General features: G+C 45.5%; 1 protein-coding gene across 3 annotated transcripts in view; it reads right to left on the bottom strand.

The window, feature by feature from the left end:
- The window catches only part of LOC115150575 (rho guanine nucleotide exchange factor 25-like), a 51,330-nt gene that overhangs the window by 1,530 nt on the left and 31,459 nt on the right, over positions 1–18,341 (bottom strand). For 2 of the 3 annotated variants that reach the window (XM_029694010.1, XM_029694012.1), the window contains 12 exons: positions 12,854–12,981; positions 12,400–12,466; positions 12,065–12,168; positions 11,431–11,500; positions 10,280–10,369; positions 9,705–9,797; positions 9,177–9,227; positions 3,516–3,593; positions 3,076–3,267; positions 2,744–2,924; positions 1,680–1,882; positions 1,183–1,314 (listed from right to left, as the gene is read on the bottom strand). In XM_029694010.1, coding sequence (XP_029549870.1) covers positions 1,183–1,314; positions 1,680–1,882; positions 2,744–2,924; positions 3,076–3,267; positions 3,516–3,593; positions 9,177–9,227; positions 9,705–9,797; positions 10,280–10,369; positions 11,431–11,500; positions 12,065–12,168; positions 12,400–12,466; positions 12,854–12,981 — 1,389 coding nt within the window. The remainder of the gene's footprint in view (positions 1–1,182; positions 1,315–1,679; positions 1,883–2,743; positions 2,925–3,075; positions 3,268–3,515; positions 3,594–9,176; positions 9,228–9,704; positions 9,798–10,279; positions 10,370–11,430; positions 11,501–12,064; positions 12,169–12,399; positions 12,467–12,853; positions 12,982–18,341) is intronic. The other variant, XM_029694011.1, reaches the window with a different exon arrangement.

The raw sequence follows: 18,341 nt of genomic DNA, 5'->3' as shown, positions 1-18,341 counted from the left end.
CGGCTGTGATTGGGAGTCCCATAGGGCGGTGCACAATTGGCCCAGCGTCATCCGGGTTTGGCTGGGATAGGCTGTCAACCCAGTGACAGGACTACACTTTTTTTTCCAAAGGCCCCAAAAGTTCCCTATCCCCCTGTCTGCATCTACCAGAGAGAAAGAGAGGAGGAACTAAATGAAGTGTGGAAACGGGCAAGACAAGCCTCTCTGATAAGAGCCCTGAAATCAAACCCATTTCCTCCTTTTAATGGGGAGAGTCTGGCTAAATAAGATAAACCCCTAGTAAGGGCACTGGGCTAGTTATCCCTGGGAACTGACTGTAGAACATTGGGACAAAGGAATGTTTTTAACCCCTGAGCCTATCCAAAACTGACTAAGGATCAGATTGTCTGCTGAAGATAGTCATCCTCAGAGTTTTCTGACTTGGGATCAGCGGGACTTGACAGCAATCTTTATGGTTTCTATAGTATTTCTAGGAACTGACCACAGATCAATATGACAGCCAGCCAGGGTGCCGTTAGTAGTGTAACCCCAGCTGGGAACAACAACAGGATATCTCCATTCGGACAGAGGATAGGACTGGCCCAGTCATTTCCCTCTAGCACTGGCAACCACGACAACCCGGGCCAATGGCCAGGGGAATAATATAAAACAGTAAAGAACCTGGGGAAGAGCTGAGTTCACAGTTATTCCCCTCATCCTAACCGTAGAAGAGCTATTTATAAACTAAACTAGTCACTGATCTGTAGTGATGAGAGAGTTTAATGACAGATATCCGGCACATTTTTTATTTAACTAGGCAAGTCAGTTAAGAACAAATTCTTATTTACACTGACGGCCTACCCCAGCAACACTGGGCCAATTGCGCGCTGCCCTATGGGACTCCCAATCACAGCCAGTTGGAATCAAACCAGGGTTTTTAGTGACAACTCTAGCCTTAGACCGCTGCGCCACTCAGGAGCCCAAATGGCAGTGAGTCCTAAGTTAACTCAGACTTTCCCGTAATGTAAATCATGCTTTGATTATATTTCTGTAGAAATGTGTGGTCGCTTTCAAAATAGGATTTTGTCAATGTGGATAGCAGTTGTGACTTATCAGGACCTGCAAGATACTATATCACTGCTATACTGCGAGTGTTGGAGTCAGTGGGTTCTTATTGTATTTCTCTGCAGTGTGGTTGAATACCTGTAAGCTGTGCTGGGTAGGGGGGCACAGGCCGTTGGACACCCCCTGGCAGTGCCTGGCCTCATGGGACAAGCTGAGCTTCAGAGGGAGGTGAGAGGGACGGGGTGTTGCAGGGCTAAGGTACAGAGGGGACTGAAAGAGAAAAAAGAGGGGTGAGTAAGAGAAAGACAGACATGGAGAGAGATAAATAATTAGGTAATTAGATTAAACATTTACATTTTAGTCATTTAGCAGACGCTCTTATCCAGAGCGACTTACAGTAGTGAATGCATACATTTCATTTCATACATTTTTTTTTTTTTGTACTGGCCCCCCGTGGGAATCAAACCCACAACCCTGGCATTGCAAACACCATGCTCTACCAACTGAGCCACAGGGAAGGAATATAGTCTTACCAGTAGCTACTGACACTATTGTATCTTAACTTTCTGTGGTCAGCGTCCCAAATGGCACCCTATTCAATAGGGCTCCGGTTCCCTACTATTATTAGTGCCTACCTGTGTGTCTGCAGTGGGTCCCTGGCTGGGCAGGTGAAGGGAGGGCAGAGAGGTGTTGTAGGAGTGCAGGTAAGGTAGCCGGTGGCGGTCAATGGAGGCCGAGGAGTGGGGTCGCAGGCCAGAGGTCGTTGCCACGGGCGCCCTCATGGCTCGTCCCAGGCTGTTGGACTCCCTGCGCTGGTACTCTATAGGAGACTGGAGAGCTATGGACCACAGGAGATGGGGGAGGACAGGAGGTTAGTTGTAGGGAGAAGAAGTGAGATACAATCATGCAGTTGACGCTTAACAAATGGTACTATTCATTTGTTTATTGAGCGTCTATAAATGTATCCATATACGACAGAATCAATCAATTGATACAGTGTTGCTCCCCTATTGCAAATACTTAATAAACACAGCTTAAAAATATCCTGAAATGTTTCATCATATTTTCAAACATACACTGAGTGTACAAAACATTAGGAACACCTTCCTAATATTGAGCTGCACCCCCTTTTGCCCTCAGAACAGCCTCAATTCGTCGAGCCATGGACTCTACAAGGTGTCTAAAGCATTCTACAGGGATGCTGGCCCGTGTTGACTCCAATGCTTCCCACAGTTATGTCAAGTTGGCTGGATGTCCTTTGGGTGGTGGACCATTCTTGATACACACAGGAAACTGTTGAGTGTGAAAAACCAAGTAGTGTTGCAGTTTTTGACTCAAACCAGTGTGCCTGTCACCTACTACCATACCCCGTTCAAAGGCACTTCAATTGTTTTTCTTGCCCATTCACTCTCTGAATGGCAGACATACACAATCCATGTCTCACTTGTCTCAAGGCTTTAAAATCCATCTTTAACCTGTTTCCTCCCCTTCATCTACACCGATTGAAGTGGATTTAACAAGTGACTTCAATAAGGGGTCCTAGCTTTTACCTGGATTCACCCGGTCAGTCTGTCATGGAAATGTTTTGTATACTTGTGTGTAAACATCAGAGAAAAATGTAGTACACTAAATAGGGAATAGGATGTCATTTGGAACACATGATGTATGTGGCCCTGGGTCCAGCTGTCAGCAGCAGTACCATTGAGGAAGTTCCTCTGTGTCTCCAGGATCTGGACCAGGTCGTTGACCCAGGCCCTCCGCGTCTCAGGGGACGATGCCTGTAGGACGAAGCGCGTCACGCTCCCATCGGGCCCGCGGGACGTCAGCACCAGACGACATGGGTCCTCCTCACAGTGGTCCTCCACACCCAGACAACTGAGCTGCCGTAGAGAGAGAGACAAGGGTCACACACACACACACACACACACACACACACACACACACACACACACACACACACACACACACACACACACACACACACACACACACACACACACACACACACACACAGTACTCCGTCATTCTCACCTTGATGCTGTTTTTAAAGGTGTACCCTGGCAGAGAGAAGCCTTTCTTCCTGTCGATTGGCTCACTGATAATGACCAGCTGTTCAAACAGGAAGACACGCCTCTCCTTGGCACGAGACAGGAAGCTGCTGTCCTGCTCACTGACTGTAAAGGTGTCCTGCTGGAGCAGCTTCCCCTGGGCTGTGATCTTCCCCTGAGAGAGATAGAAAGAAAAACACTCATTTGAGTCATATAGCAGACACTCTTATCCAGAGCGACTTACAGTAGTGAGTGAATACATTTACATACTTTTCTGTACTCATCATGTATCATGTTTTTGTTTGACAAGTGATATAATCAAACTGGTTTCCACCTGTTTTCAGTAATCTCATACATGCTTGCCAACTGTACTAGAAAACACAACATCACATGGACAACAGTGTCTGGTGTCTGATATCTCACCTCAAAGCCCTGCAGCCTGCCCACGTTCATCATATCATTACAGCGCTTGGGCACGAAACACATCACCTCCACTGCTCTCTGTGGGGAAGAGGAGAGAGAGAGAGCGAGAGCGAGAGCGAGAGCGAGAGCGAGAGAGAGAGAGAGAGAGAGAGAGAGAGAGAGAGAGAGAGAGAGAGAGAGAGAGAGAGAGAGAGAGAGAGAGAGAGAGAGAGAGAGAGAGAGAGAGAGAGAGAGAGAGCTGAGAGAGAGCCTTACCACAGCGCTTGAGGAGGTAAAGGCCACCATGAGGAGAGAGCTAGTGCAGGTAAAGGAGGAGATGGCAAAGGAGTTGTCTGTCATCAAGAGGGTGCTACAGCAGAGAGAACAGACTGTAGAGACTCCCAGAGAGAAGCTGCAGCCCCTCACCACCCCTAACAACCCCACTGACCCACCTTTACCCACAATCCCCCCCCATACCGACAACACTTTACCCACACCCCCAGTCAACAAAGAGGCCCACATAGAGACAACTACTACAGAGAGAAGCTCTCTGGCCCCCCCCTGACACACCCCCACACACCCCTCCATGTACACAGGCCCTGTCTACTCCAGCCCCAGACCGAAAACGCACCAATCTGGTAAAACCCACTGAGGTGGCCATCCTCATTGACTCAAATGGGAAATTCATTCAAGAAGATAAACTCTTCCCCCAACACAAGGTGCGCAAAATATGGTGCCCAAAAACACAAGATGCACTCCACATCCTGTCCCAGCCTGACTTTGGCACACCAGGCCACATTATTATTCACACCGGCACCAACAACCTGCGAGAGGAGCAGGAGAGAGTAGGCAGCCTGGTCAACAGAGTAGCAGAGAGGGCCTCTGAGTGGTTCCCCAACTCCCACATCACCATCTCCACTCTGCTGCCCCGCAAAGACTTTCATCCCCGTACCATCCAGAAAGCCAACGCTGACATCACCAGAGGGTGTGGCCTACTCCCGAACATACACATTGCTCACCACCCAACAATCACCCCAGAGCATCTACACGACCACTCCCACCTGAGGAAGCAGACAGTAGGGATGTTTGCCAAGTCCCTAAAGGACGTAGCACTTGGTAGACAAACACCCCATGCTGTACTGGACAGAGGAGCACCCAGAGACCCCTACCAGACCACTGCACCACCAAGGAGCCCCAGGCCCCTTCAACGCCACACCAGACCCAGTGCACCCCACAGGCCCCACCCACCCCCAGAGCATCACCACTTCCATCGGCTTAGCCAGACCAGACCGGGCCCAGCCTATTATCCCGCACCAGACCACCACCCCTACCAGACCAGAGAGGAAGTCCCACAGCCCAGACCTGGCCCCCCTCCACCTCACAGGGCCCAACAGCAGGACCAGCGCAGCTACGCGGAGGTCGTCAGAGGACAGGAGAACCCTGTAGGATTAAGTGAGATTAAACAGCTCCTCCAATACATCTGCACTAAACTGCACTAAACACACACGGACGCATACACACACACACCACACACACACACACACACACACACACCTATTGTACTAGAATTTACTTGTTCAATGAATAGGAATATTTAACAGAATAACAGAATAAATGTTAGCTGATATCCTGTTTATCTCGCTCTTAACAACTTATTAGTTATTAGTTAATCGTTACTGTATTTCTGACTGCTACTCTTTCTTTTTGCAACATGAAATCACTATCAGTTAGCATGTGGAACATTCAGGGTCTAAACTCATCAACCTTTGGTCTGAAGAGTTTAGCACTGGAGTTCAACAAAAATCTGAAAGATGTTGACGTCATCATTCTGCAGGAGACATGGTGTAAGGCTGACGTTGTCACTCACTGTCCCACAGGCTACAGAGAGGTCATTGTGCCATCACAGAAACACAGCTCTGTCAATAGAGGCAGAGACTCTGGAGGATTGATCATTTGGTACAAATCCGAACTACAAAATCTAATTGATCCCCTCAAAATTGGCAAATACCACATTTGGTTAAAACTAAAAAAAGAACTTGTACTGACAGAAAAAGATGTGTTCCTTTGCGCAATATATATCCCCCCCTCAGAATCCCCATATTACTCAGAGGAGATCTTCCCCACCCTCGAGGAAGAGACGTGCCATTTCCAGGCCCAGGGAAATGTGCTCATCTGTGGGGACACAAATGCGCGCACAGGAACACTACCTGATCTAACGAGCACACGAGGGGACAGCTTCATTACAGGCCATACTGTTTCTAACTATCTTAATCTCCCCCATAGAAACAACAGTGACAGCACCGTCAACAAAAACGGAAGGGATCTTTTGCAGCTCTGTAGAAGCCTGGGTCTGTACTTTGTCAATGGTAGGTTACGGGGGGACTCTTTGGGGAGATTCACCTACTGCTCACCTCTTGGCCACAGTACAGTAGACTATATGATCACAGACATGGACCCTTTCTCTCTCAGCTCATTCACTGTCAAGCCACTAACACCTCTGTCTGATCACAGCCAAATTACGTTGTTCCTCAAAAGAACAGACCTGGAAACAACCACACATTCACAGCCCAGTAAGCTGTACAACATCAGAAATTCATACAGATGGGCCCAAAACAGCACAGAAGAATACCAGAAAGCAACCTGGAACCAAAATATCCAAACACTCTTAGATAACTTTCTGGATACCACATTCACTCACAGTAAAGAAGGCATCAATCTAGCAGTACGAAACATCAACTATATATTCAGGCAAACGGCAAAAGAAGCACAATTGAAATTGATAAAAAAACAAAACTAAAAAAATCACAGATGACAACTGGTTTGATGCAGATTGTAAAATTATAAGGAAAAAACTTAGAACACTATCCAACCAAAAGCACAGAGACCCAAATAATGGTGAATTACGCCTTCATTACTGTGAGACTTTAAAACTCTATAAACGTACACTCAGAACCAAAAAAGCACAGTACAACAGCAAGCAGCTGACACTAATTGAGGAGTCCATAAACACAAACAACTTTTGGCAAAATTGGAAAAAACTAAAAAAATCTAAACAAGAGGAATTAGCAATACAAAATGGTGACATATGGACAACCCATTTCAAAACACTCTACAACACCGTTCAAATTGACACAAACGCAGAACAACGCCAAATCCATGAGAAGTTGAATGGATTAGAAAAAGCTATAAAGGACAATCAAAACCCATTGGACTCCCCAATTACTGACCAGGAGCTCTATAAGAAACTTCAGGCTCTCAAATTTAAAAAAGCCTGCGGACCTGATGGCATCCTAAATGAAATGCTCAAACTCACTAGTGCAAAATTTCAATTGGCTATATTAAAATTGTTTAATTTGATCCTGAGTGTAGGTTATTTCCCTGACATCTGGAATCAAGGACTCATAACCCCAATCTTTAAGAATGGAGACAAATTTGACCCTAACAATTACAGAGGCATTTGTGTGAACAGTAACCTGGGGAAGGTTTTCTGTAGTATCATCAATGTAAGAGTTCTAAACTTCCTTAATAAGCACAATGTCTTGAGTAAAAGCCAAATTGGATTTATACCAAAACATCGCACAACTGATCATATTTACACCTTACACACCCTGATAGATAAACATGTCCACCAAAATAATACCAAAATATACACTTGCTTTATCGACTTCCAAAAAGCATTTGATTCTATTTGGCATACAGGACTGTTCTACAAAGTTATTGAAAGTGGTGTAGGGGGTAAAACATATGACATAATTAAATCAATGTATACTGGCAATACGTGCAGCATTAAAATTGGTAAGAAAAGGACAGAATTCTTTAACCAGGGGCGGGGCCTTCGTCAGGGTTGCAATCTGAGCCCTGCACTCTTCAATATTTACATTAACGAATTGGCCACTATTCTAGAAAAATCCTCAGCCCCTGGTGTTAGTCTCCACAATTCAGAAGTTAAATGCCTACTCTTCGCAGATGACCTATGCCTGCTGTCACCCACAGCACCTGGCCTACAGCAGAGCCTGGACCTGCTAGAGCAGTACTGCCAGACCTGGGCCCTGGCAGTAAACCCCAAAAAGACTAAAATAATGATTTTCCAGAGAAGATCCAGATCTCAGGGAATTAGACCAAAGTTCTCAATTGGTACAAAATATATAGAGTACTGTACACACTACAATTACTTAGGTTTAAAAATAAGCTCAACTGGACACCTTAATGAGGCAGTGAATGAACTGAGAGAGAAAGCACGCAGGGCATTCTACGCCATTAAAAAGCAAATTCAAATTGAAATACCTATTAAAATTTGGCTAAAACTAATTGAATATGTCATTGAACCAATTGCACTTTATGGCAGCGAGGTGTGGGGTCCACTTGCAAAACAAGATTTCATCAAATGGGACAAACACCCCATTGAAACCCTACATGCAGAGTTCTGTAAGATTCTCCTACGTGTCCAGAGGAAAACTACAAACAATGCATGCAGGGCAGAATTAGGCCAATATCCACTAATAATAAAAACTCAAAAAAGAGCAATTAAGTTTTGGAAACATCTAAAATACAGTGACCCCCTCTCATATCATTACCAAGCCCTGCAATGCCAAGAGCTGAGCAAAGAAAAGAGTCCCCTCATCCAGCTGGTCCTGGGGCTGAGTTCACAAACCTGTTCTACTAACACACTGAAGCCTCAGGACCAGAACATCCAATCAATCAGAATAAACCAAATTACAACACAGTCAAAACAAAACTACATTGCTTATTGGGAAACACAAGCACAAACACAAAGCAAAATGCAGTGCTATCTGGCCCTAAATCGACAGTACACTATGGCTAAATATTTGACCATGGTTACTGATCAAAACCTTAGAAAAACCTTGACAAAGTACAGGCTCAGTGAGCACAGCCTTGCCATTGAGAAGGGTAGACACAGGAAAACCTGGCTCCCTGTAGAGGAAAGGCTGTGCAACCACTGCACAACAGCAGAACCTGAGACGGAGCTGCATTTCCTGACAAAATGTCAAAAATATAAAACAATTAGAGAGTGTCATTTCCCCAAATTTGAAATCCTTATTCAAGGTTTTAAAGACCTCTCTGATGAGGATAGGCTACCCATCCTGTTGGGGGAGGACGCAGAGAGCTGTGGGTTGGCAGCGCACTACATTGCTGCCTGCCATAAGTTGAGGGACAGTGTCTGACAGACCAATAAACCTGCACATGTCCTCAACTGTATGATTATTGTTATTGTTGAATGTATGGTTATATTGACCGTTGGTTATTGTTGTTACTGTTGTCCCGTTGACAATTTTTGATTCTCATTTTTATTTATTTTTTATATTGTAAATATCCAAAGTAAGCTTTGGCAATATGTACATTGTTACGTCATGCCAATAAAGCGAATTGAATTGAATTGAAAAATTGAGAGAGAGAGAGAGAGAGAGAGAGATCATTTTATAACATTTTTGACATGCGTTTTTCTGGATTTTTTTTGTTATTCTGTCTCTCACTGTTCATATAAACCTGTGTTATATGAGTGTTATGGTTTGCAACTTAAAACAGTATTTTCTTTTCTCGTTCTCCAACAGAGCTGTGTACATGAGAGAGAACTCTGTGTGCAGTTCACAGTAATATCACAAGTAAGTATTGGAAATGTTTTGACCATGACTGTTTGTAACATGGTTTTGGGAGAACTCTCACCTCCAGCTCTGAGGTATCCCTTCCTGCTTTGGTGTAGTACTTCAGGAAGTCCTGAGGGAGCCAATCAGAGAATAGTTACTGAATGTTTCGGAGGGATTTCTGAACAAAATGGGACTGTAGTGTATCTTGTGTTTCATCATGTAAGAGCGACATATTATCCACAGTGAGATTAGGGAGCTGATAAGAGGACTTGGGACTCTTGGGACAAAAGCTTTCAACATTCATCTCTAAATCACAGTAAAAGCTCCCACAATGCTGGGGGGGCAGGCTGCTTATTCTCCAGTCACTCACAATTTGTCTTTCTTCCTGCCTTTCTTTCTCTTCATCTCTTCCAGTGACACGTCATTCAATACAGCTCCATTACACGATGACTCAAATCAGCTAGGGCTAGATGACATCATGCTAATTATACCAGTACTTTTCCATATTCCAGAGGGATTTCAAACACACACGTATACGCACACAGGCACACAGGCCGACGCGCTTGGACAAGTACACATACAGATGCGCACGCAAACACACACACACCTTGAGCAGTAGTTGGTATTTCATGATCCTCTGTACTGGTTTGATGAGCAGGTCGTTGAGTTGTAGTCTGTGGCCCAGCTGCTGCCTCAGCTCCTACAGAACCAGGCAGGTTAGCTCCTCATAGCAACACACACATAGGACACACACATAACTAAGGGCAGCTTCGGGTCAGTCAGACAGAACCCACTGAACAAAAATGGATTGAATCAACATTGTTTCAACGCCATTTCAACAACAAAAAATGTATGTGATGTTCAATCAACATGGAAAACTGATTGGATTTTCAGAAAACGTCTTTTTTTGTTGAATTCACATTGAATTCAAGTTGGTTGACAACTCAACCAAATGTAAATCAAAATTAGACGTTGAACTGACGTCTGTGCCCAGTGGGAAGACATACAGAACTAAGGGCAGGTTTGGGTCAGTCAGACATAAACAGACAGAATTAGCACTTAAGATACAAACAACCCAAACCAGAGTTAGATAAATAAGAGGAATTGGGCTAGAATGATGCCTGAGTGGGATTCAACTGCTCTTAAACTGTCCTTGTAGTTGTGCTGTGAAGAGTCACTCACCTCGAAGTAGGTCTCGATATACTCTGAGACAATGTGCTCTGACTTGGGCTTGTTCTGACAGTACACTACGTACATGTGGAGACGCCGCTCCTAGAGGTCCAAAAACAAACACAGAGATGATGAGAGAGCTTTGGTCCCTGTGTGTGAGAGAGCTAGTGTGAGCAGGTCTGTGTGTGTGTTGGTGTGTAGTCTCCCCCATTACGGCTGCTCTAACCCTCTTATTCCTCTTTGACTCGGTTCTCCTTCCCCTCCAGGCCCTTTTGAAATCTGTTAAATAAGAGGAGGAACTTTGCCTTATTAAATGGTTCCGGCAGCTTGGGAAGAATCGTTTAATTCACTGTTGCTTAATAAACTTGCTGGACTAATGAAGGAACAGAGAGAGAGGGAGAGAGACAGGGAAGTGGGAGAGAGAAAGAGAGAGAGTATGTGCGTGTGTCTATAGAAAATAATGTAAGAATGTGTGTATGTGTGCATGGATTTCCTGCCATGGTCCTGCTCTTCTCACTCAGCCTCATTTTTTCTGTGAGATCCTGACCTTCACACACAAACCCATCTGTGTGCGTGTGTGTGTGTGTGTTTGTGTGTGTGCACTAAGTACAAACACAGCTGTTTATTTGCTTTGAATGTCATTTATCTGTCATTATGGCTCATTTGGTTCTGCAGTTTCACAAACAGCCTGGCGTTTGAACACTGGCTCTTTGTAACTGGACCTGTTAGCTGACCGTAGCACAGCACAAAGCCCTGTAGGATAATTATGCCTGCACTTATTATTATTCTACTGGCTTTCGCCTCTCCTCTCCTCCAGGCAGCCTGAACAATCAAGACTAATCTGGATGGCAGTGAACCAGAGACGGGGACAGTAAACACAGTAAGTACTCTGAAGAGACCAGGACTTCTTACCAGACACAGAGGGACACCCTGGAACTTCATTCCAAATACAAGAAAACAGAATCAAAGACCATGTAAGGGGCTAGGTTGTCATGGTGTGTCCGCAAACAAAGAGTTACACTTATGCAAACACATACACTCATTTGCACACACACACACACACACACACACACACACACACACACACACACACACACACACACACACACACACACACACACACACACACACACACACACACACACACACACACACAGACTCACATGCTTGATGAAGAGTTGGGCCAGTCTGTCGGGCTCAGACACACACTTCTCCAGCTCCCCCAGGAGATAGCTGTGACACACAGAGCAGAGAGGAGGGTCGAACACCAATATACACTCGTCTACACACACACAGAGCAGAGAGGAGGGTCGAACACCAATATACACTCGTCTACACACACACAGAGCAGAGAGGAGGGTCGAACACCAATATACACTCGTCTACACACACACAGAGCAGAGAGGAGGGTTGAACACCAATATACACTCGTCTACACACACACAGAGCAGAGAGGAGGGTCGAACACCAATATACACTCGTCTACACACACACAGGCAGAGGGGAAGAGACACACAGATACACAACTATACACATGGAAACAGACACACACAGAAACACAGAAGGAGTGAGAGAAACAGCTCTGACAGGCTTTCCCGAGACCACACACACACACACAGGAAATATCTGACAGCCATGTGGATTCAGTGTGAGAGCATCAGACTTATATGATACGTGCTGATGAACATGCTCCAGTCTCAGTGAGCTCTCACACACACTCCACACAAGCTCTTCACATAAACAGCGCTCAGTATTCACATACACACACACACGTTTAGCCAAGAGCGTGAGACCTACTCTTTATGCCAGTCATAGATCTGGTGGATGTTCCCGAACACTATCTTGTCTTTGCCCTTCATGTCCTCTGGAATCCCGTGAGTGGCCATGCTGGCCATGTAGCCCTGGGCAGAGTAGAAGACACACACACCCTACCTCAGGACAGGAAGTACTGCTACTTCACAGGAGGGCATCTGGCTATAGTCATAATTGTGTAATATGGTAGAGACAATAGCATAATAACTTCTATGGCATAACAAAAAAAAGGAGACTTTAGGTGTACTGTACTTTATATCACAAAAATAACTAATAGGGGGTCAGCATAAAAAATGTCACATGATCGATTTGTCACACACCTCTACTATGAGGCCCAGGTCGTCCACATACAACTTCTCTGTCTCTATCAGCTCTGTCAGCACATATCTGAGAGAGAGAGAGAGAGAGAGAGATGAGTTGGCTGTAGTAATAGAGGGCAGCCATTAAACAGCGTCTTCTCTCATCACAGTGAGGGATGGGGTTCTCCCAGAGTGGAGCCAGCACTTCCATCACGCCGTTAGCTCTCATTAGGACACAGCATACTGAATTACATCCCAACTGACACCATATTTCCCTGTATAGTACACTACTTTTGACCAGGGCCCATAGGAAACAGGCTGCCATTTGGGACACTACCAGGGACTTAATGACTGCAGCACCAGGAGCACTTAGATGCTGCATTATACTGTGGTGGAAAACTGACAGTCCATTAATGGGATAGGGACCATAAGACTGGACACATTGTGGGTTCACGTGGAGGTCACAACCACCTACATGCTCTTCTCTAAGGCACTCCTCCTGTCCTCCTCACTGTCCATGGTGGCTGACCATTGGCTGGTCGAGTCATCAATCAGGGAGGAGCCATCTTCTTCTCCTGGGAGAATAGTGGAATAATGATGGTTCTGAAAGAAGAGGGTGGAGAGGTGAGCTCATACATGTATTCACTCCAGGTCTGTTGACTGTAAGAATATGTCTGCTATACAAAAAGAGCATAGAGTCCAGGCCGACAGACAGTTCATGAATTGGACCTATGGCTGGTAGCTCCTAATCCAGGAAGCAGATGTCCATGAGAAGGAGAGGGAGGAAGTAGGTCGACTCCTCAGGACAAGGCCAGCACCCTGTGGGCTGTTCCAGGAGCGAGACTCCTCAGGACAAGGCCAGCACCCTGTGGGCTGTTCCAGGAGCGAGACTCCTTAGGACAAGGCCAGCACCCTGTGGGCTGTTCCAGGAGCGAGACTCCTTAGGACAAGGCCAGCACCCTGTGGGCTGTTCCAGGAGCGAGACTCCTTAGGACAAGGCCAGCACCCTGTGGGCTGTTCCAGGAGCGAGACTCCTTAGGACAAGGCCAGCACCCTGTGGGCTGTTCCAGGAGCGAGACTCCTCAGGACAAGGCCAGCACCCTGTGGGCTGTTCCAGGAGCGAGACTCCTTAGGACAAGGCCAGCACCCTGTGGGCTGTTCCAGGAGCGAGACTCCTTAGGACAACTTTAGCACCGTTTGGGTTATTCCAGGAGGGAGAGTCCTCAGGGCAACTCCAGCATCCTGTAGTCTGTTCCAGGAGGGAGACTCCTCAGGGCAACTCCAGCATCCTGTAGTCTGTTCCAGGAGGGAGACTCCTCAGGACAACTCCAGCACCCTGTAGGCTGTTCCAGGAGGGAGACTCCTCACTACTTATCCCCTCTGAAAAAAACTGCCTGCCGTGACACTTAGTCTACACCCCCTGTACTCTGATAGCAATAAGCACTTTTCCATTTATTTCCTTTCTCTCTTTCTTGCCTAGGTGATAGCAGGCTGAAATAGCAAGAGAGTAATATTTCAAAGAATAAATAAGTCTTCACCTCAAATACAGGCTAATCTCTGAATAGGAATAAGAATGTAATCTTCTCTTTCTAAGACTTCAGCCACCCCTGTATTTATCTGCACCACCGCTCAACCCCTCTCTCTACTACACTAACACTCCCATTGTCAATTTATGGACCAGTTCTCTCTCTCTCTCTCTCTCTCTTTCTCTCTCTCTCTCTCTCTCTCTCTCTCTCTCTCTCTCTCTCTCTCTCTCTCTCTCTCTCTCTCTCTCTCTTTCTCTTTCTCTTTCTCTTTCTCTTTCTCTTTCTCTTTCTCTTTCTCTCTCTCTCCTGGCCTTGTCTTGTCCCCCTACTTCCTCTCTCACGTTCCCTCTCTATGACCTGTTTTTAATGCTGGGTTAAGTTATCCTTCCATCACTTTCACCTCCTGGGTGACCAATCCAGGCCTGGTTAGGCTCAACAAAACCCCCAATCATGACAAGATCCTGAATTGCCACACACACTCACACACACACACACACACACACACACACACACACACACACACACACACACACACACACACACACACACACACACACACACACACACACACACACACACACACACACACACACACACAAATGGGTGCTGATGTCCATGATAGCCATATCGCGTCTGACTCATGCTTCCTCGTATCCTAATGTTACCACCGCCAGGCAGCCCACAGACAGTAGGTCTATTCACCAGTATGTTAAAGGGATGGCAGAGCTCCTGATGGACCTAGTGAGGTAGCCTATTCATGGCAGCTCAGCTCAGGGTCATCTCTTCTGACCGCGAAGGGGAGGTAAAGGCAATGGCAGAGCTGTGATAAGAGTCCTAAAGATTTACATATTTATTGACCCTCATGGAGCGTTTCAGTGGTTAGAATGTGTCATGGGGTGTAAACGCTGGAGTTTCAGTAAGAGTTAGGAGGGGGGAGGGATTGAGAAAACATTTCCAGCCTGGCCATTCCCCCTAGCACTTCCTCAAGCCCCCCCCCCTCCCATTTCCTCTTCTTCCTTCCCATGGATTCTCCAGTCTCTCTAAGCCTGACCTAGACTCACCCAAGACACCCTGTTCTGACCTCCAGTCCCCCTCTACCTCCCTATTTCCTCCCCTTGACAGCCTCCCCTGGTTTCTCTTCTATCCCTATTACCCACATCTCCCTCAACCCCTCTCTACCCCTACCCCTGCTCCCTAACCATGTTATATCCAGCATCCCTGAAGCTCTTTCTCTAACACCCACGTCTTAGTCTTCCCTGGACCTCTACTCTACTAACCCCCCTCCACCCACCTCTCCAGCCCTCCACCCCCAGCTCTGAACCTGTTTTCAGCTCCCCAGTGAGTCTGTGGACGCAGTAGGCTGTCCGGGGCTGATCTGCTGCCTCGCTGCTTGATCACTTCCAGATGCAGCCTGGAAAATCCCACAGGATTGATCCCACTGCACAGGGCTTTCTTAAATGTTCTTTAGATTTAAAGTGGTGAGAGTTTTTTCCTGATTGTTTGAGGGCGAGAGCGTGTGTGCGTGTGTGTGTATTTGTGTGTTTTTGTGTGCATGTGCGTGTAATAACTGATAAGGCAAAGTTGTTCTTTGAAGGTAATGTTTGGGTGAATTGGAGTTACTGCCAGATACACTGAATATACTGTACAGCATTCCCAGTGACTATGCATTTGCGGGGGAAACTGTTATGTTTTATAAACATTAGCTATACTAATTTAGCATACTCCTCTGGTTTGTTTGATGACTCTAGCATTGCTTATGTGCTCTGTTTGAATGTTAATGCTCTAATTTCCAGGATTTTTGCATTAACCAATAAGCGGTTGCCCAGCAACAGAGGTATCTCAGGTTACATGAGGACAGACTTGATGTTTTCTGACCTTACATCTATTTATGGTTAATTCTCCTCCGCTTTCTCTGTGGGTCAGGATTCTTTTTTGCTCTTTCTCTCTCTACCTCTCTTACTTTCTTTTGTTATTTCTCTCTCTCTCTCCTCTTTCTCTCCCTCCCTCTCTCTCATCCCTCTTTCTCTCTTTCGCCACCTCCCCCCACTCTCTCCTTATTGAATATTGATAGGGGTTTTAAAGGGAGTTGTTTCAGCCTCAGTGCCAGTGTTTGACTAACAGGGAAATGAATGCTCTGACAGCTGTAATACTGTGAGGGAAAAAAGTATTTGATCCCCTGCTGATTTTGTACGTTTGCCCACTGACAAAGAAATGATCAGTCTATAATTTGAACAGCGAGAGACAGAATAACAAACAAAAAAATCCAGAAATTCGCATGTCAGAAATGTTCTAAATTGATTTGCATTTTAATGTGGGAAATAAGTATTTGACCCCTCTGCAAAACATGACTTAGTACTTGGTGGCAAAACCCTTGTTGGCAATCACAGAGCTCAGACGTTTCTTGTAGTTGGCCACCAGGTTTGCACACATCTCAGGAGGGATTTTGTCCCACTCCTCTTTGCAGATCTTCTCCAAGTCATTAATGTTTCGAGGCTGACGTTTGGCAACTCTAACCTTCAGCTCCCTCCACAGATTTTCTATGGGATTAAGGTCTAGAGACTGGCTAGGCCACTCCAGGACCTTAATGTGCTTCTTCTTGAGCCACTCCTTTGTTGCCTTGGCCGTGTGTTTTGGGTCATTGTCATGCTGGAATACCCATCCACGACCCATTTTCAATGCCCTGGCTGAGGGAAGGAGGTTCTCACCCAAGATTTGATGCGGTGAAGTTGTCCTGTCCCCTTAGCAGAAAAACACCCCCAAACCATAATGTTTCCACCTCCATGTTTGACGGTGGGGATGGTGTTCTTGGGGTCATAGGCAGCATTCCTCCTCCTCCAAACACGGCGAGTTGAGTTGATGCCAAAGAGCTCCATTTTGGTCTCATCTGACCACAACACTTTCACCCAGTTGTCCTCTGAATCATTCAGATGTTCATTGGCAAACTTCAGACTGGCATGTATATGTGCTTTCTTGAGCAAGGGGACCTTGCGGGCGCTGCAGGATTTCAGTCCTTCACGGCGTAGTGTGTTACCAATTGTTGTCTTGGTGACTATGGTCCCAGCTGCCTTGAGATCATTGACAAGATCCTCCTGTGTAGTTCTGGGCTGATTCCTCACCGTTCTCATGATTATTGCAACTCCACGAGGTGAGATCTTGCATGGAGTCCCAGGCCGAGGGAGATTGACAGTTCTTTTGTGTTTCTTCCATTTGCGAATAATCGCATCAACTGTTGTCACCTTCTCACCAAGCTGCTTGGCGATGGTCTTGTAGCCCATTCCAGCCTTGTGTAGGTCTACAATCTTGTCCCTGACATCCTTGGAGAGCTCTTTGGTCTTGGCCATGGTGGAGAGTTTGGAATCTGATTGATTGCTTCTGTGGACAGGTGTCTTTTATACAGTTAACAAGCTGAGATTAGGAGCACTCCCTTTAAGAGTGTGCTCCTAATCTCAGCTCGTTACCTGTATAAAAGACACCTGGGAGCCAGAAATCTTTCTGATTGAGAGGGGGTCAAATACTTATTTCCCTCATTAAAATGCAAATCAATTTATAACATTTTTGACATGTGTTTTTCTGGATATTTTTGTTGTTATTCTGTCTCTCACTGTTCACATAAACCTACCATAAAAATTATAGACTGATCATTTCTTTGTCAGTGGGCAAACGTACAAAATCAGCAGGGGATCAAAAAAACATTCCCTCACTGTATCTCTTTGTTCTCTAAATCGCCACAGAATCAGCCTTTGTGTACAGAGCTCTAACAATCAAATTGTATTTGTCACATGTGCCGAAAACAACAAGTGTAGACCTTCCCGTGAAATGCTTACTTACAAGCCCTTAACCAAGAATGCAGTTTTATGAAGAGTTAAGAAAATATTTAATAATTAAACTAAAATGAAAAAATATTTTACAAAAAGGAATGCAATAAAATTGCAATAACAGTGCCTTCGGAAAGTATTCAGACCCGTTGACCTTTTCCACATTTTGTTACGTCACAGCCTTATTCTAAAATATATATATTTTTAAAGAATCTTCAGCAATCTACACACAATACCCCATAATGACAAAGCAAAAACAAGTTGTTAGAATTTTTGCAAATTTATAAAAAATAGAAAAGACAAATACCTCATTTACATAAGTTTTCAGACCCTTTGCTATGAGACTCTAAATTGAGCTCAGGTGCATCCTGTTTCCATTGATCATCCTTGAGATGTTTCTACAACTTGATTGGAGTCCACCTGTGGTAAATTCAGTTTATTGGGCAGGATTTGGAAAGAAACACACCTGTCTATATAAGGTCCCACAGTTGACAGTGCATGTCAGAGCGAAAACCAAGCGATGAGGTTGAAGGAATTGTCCGTAGAGCTCCCGAGACAGGATTATGTCGTGACACAGATCTGGGGAAGGGTACCAAAACATTTCTGCAGCATTGAAGGTCCC

This window comes from Salmo trutta, chromosome 16 (genome assembly GCF_901001165.1).
Source record: "Salmo trutta chromosome 16, fSalTru1.1, whole genome shotgun sequence".
Classification (NCBI taxonomy): domain Eukaryota; kingdom Metazoa; phylum Chordata; class Actinopteri; order Salmoniformes; family Salmonidae; genus Salmo; species Salmo trutta.
Note: the sequence above shows the minus strand (reverse complement) of the source record. Positions and strands in the feature narration are given on the sequence as shown.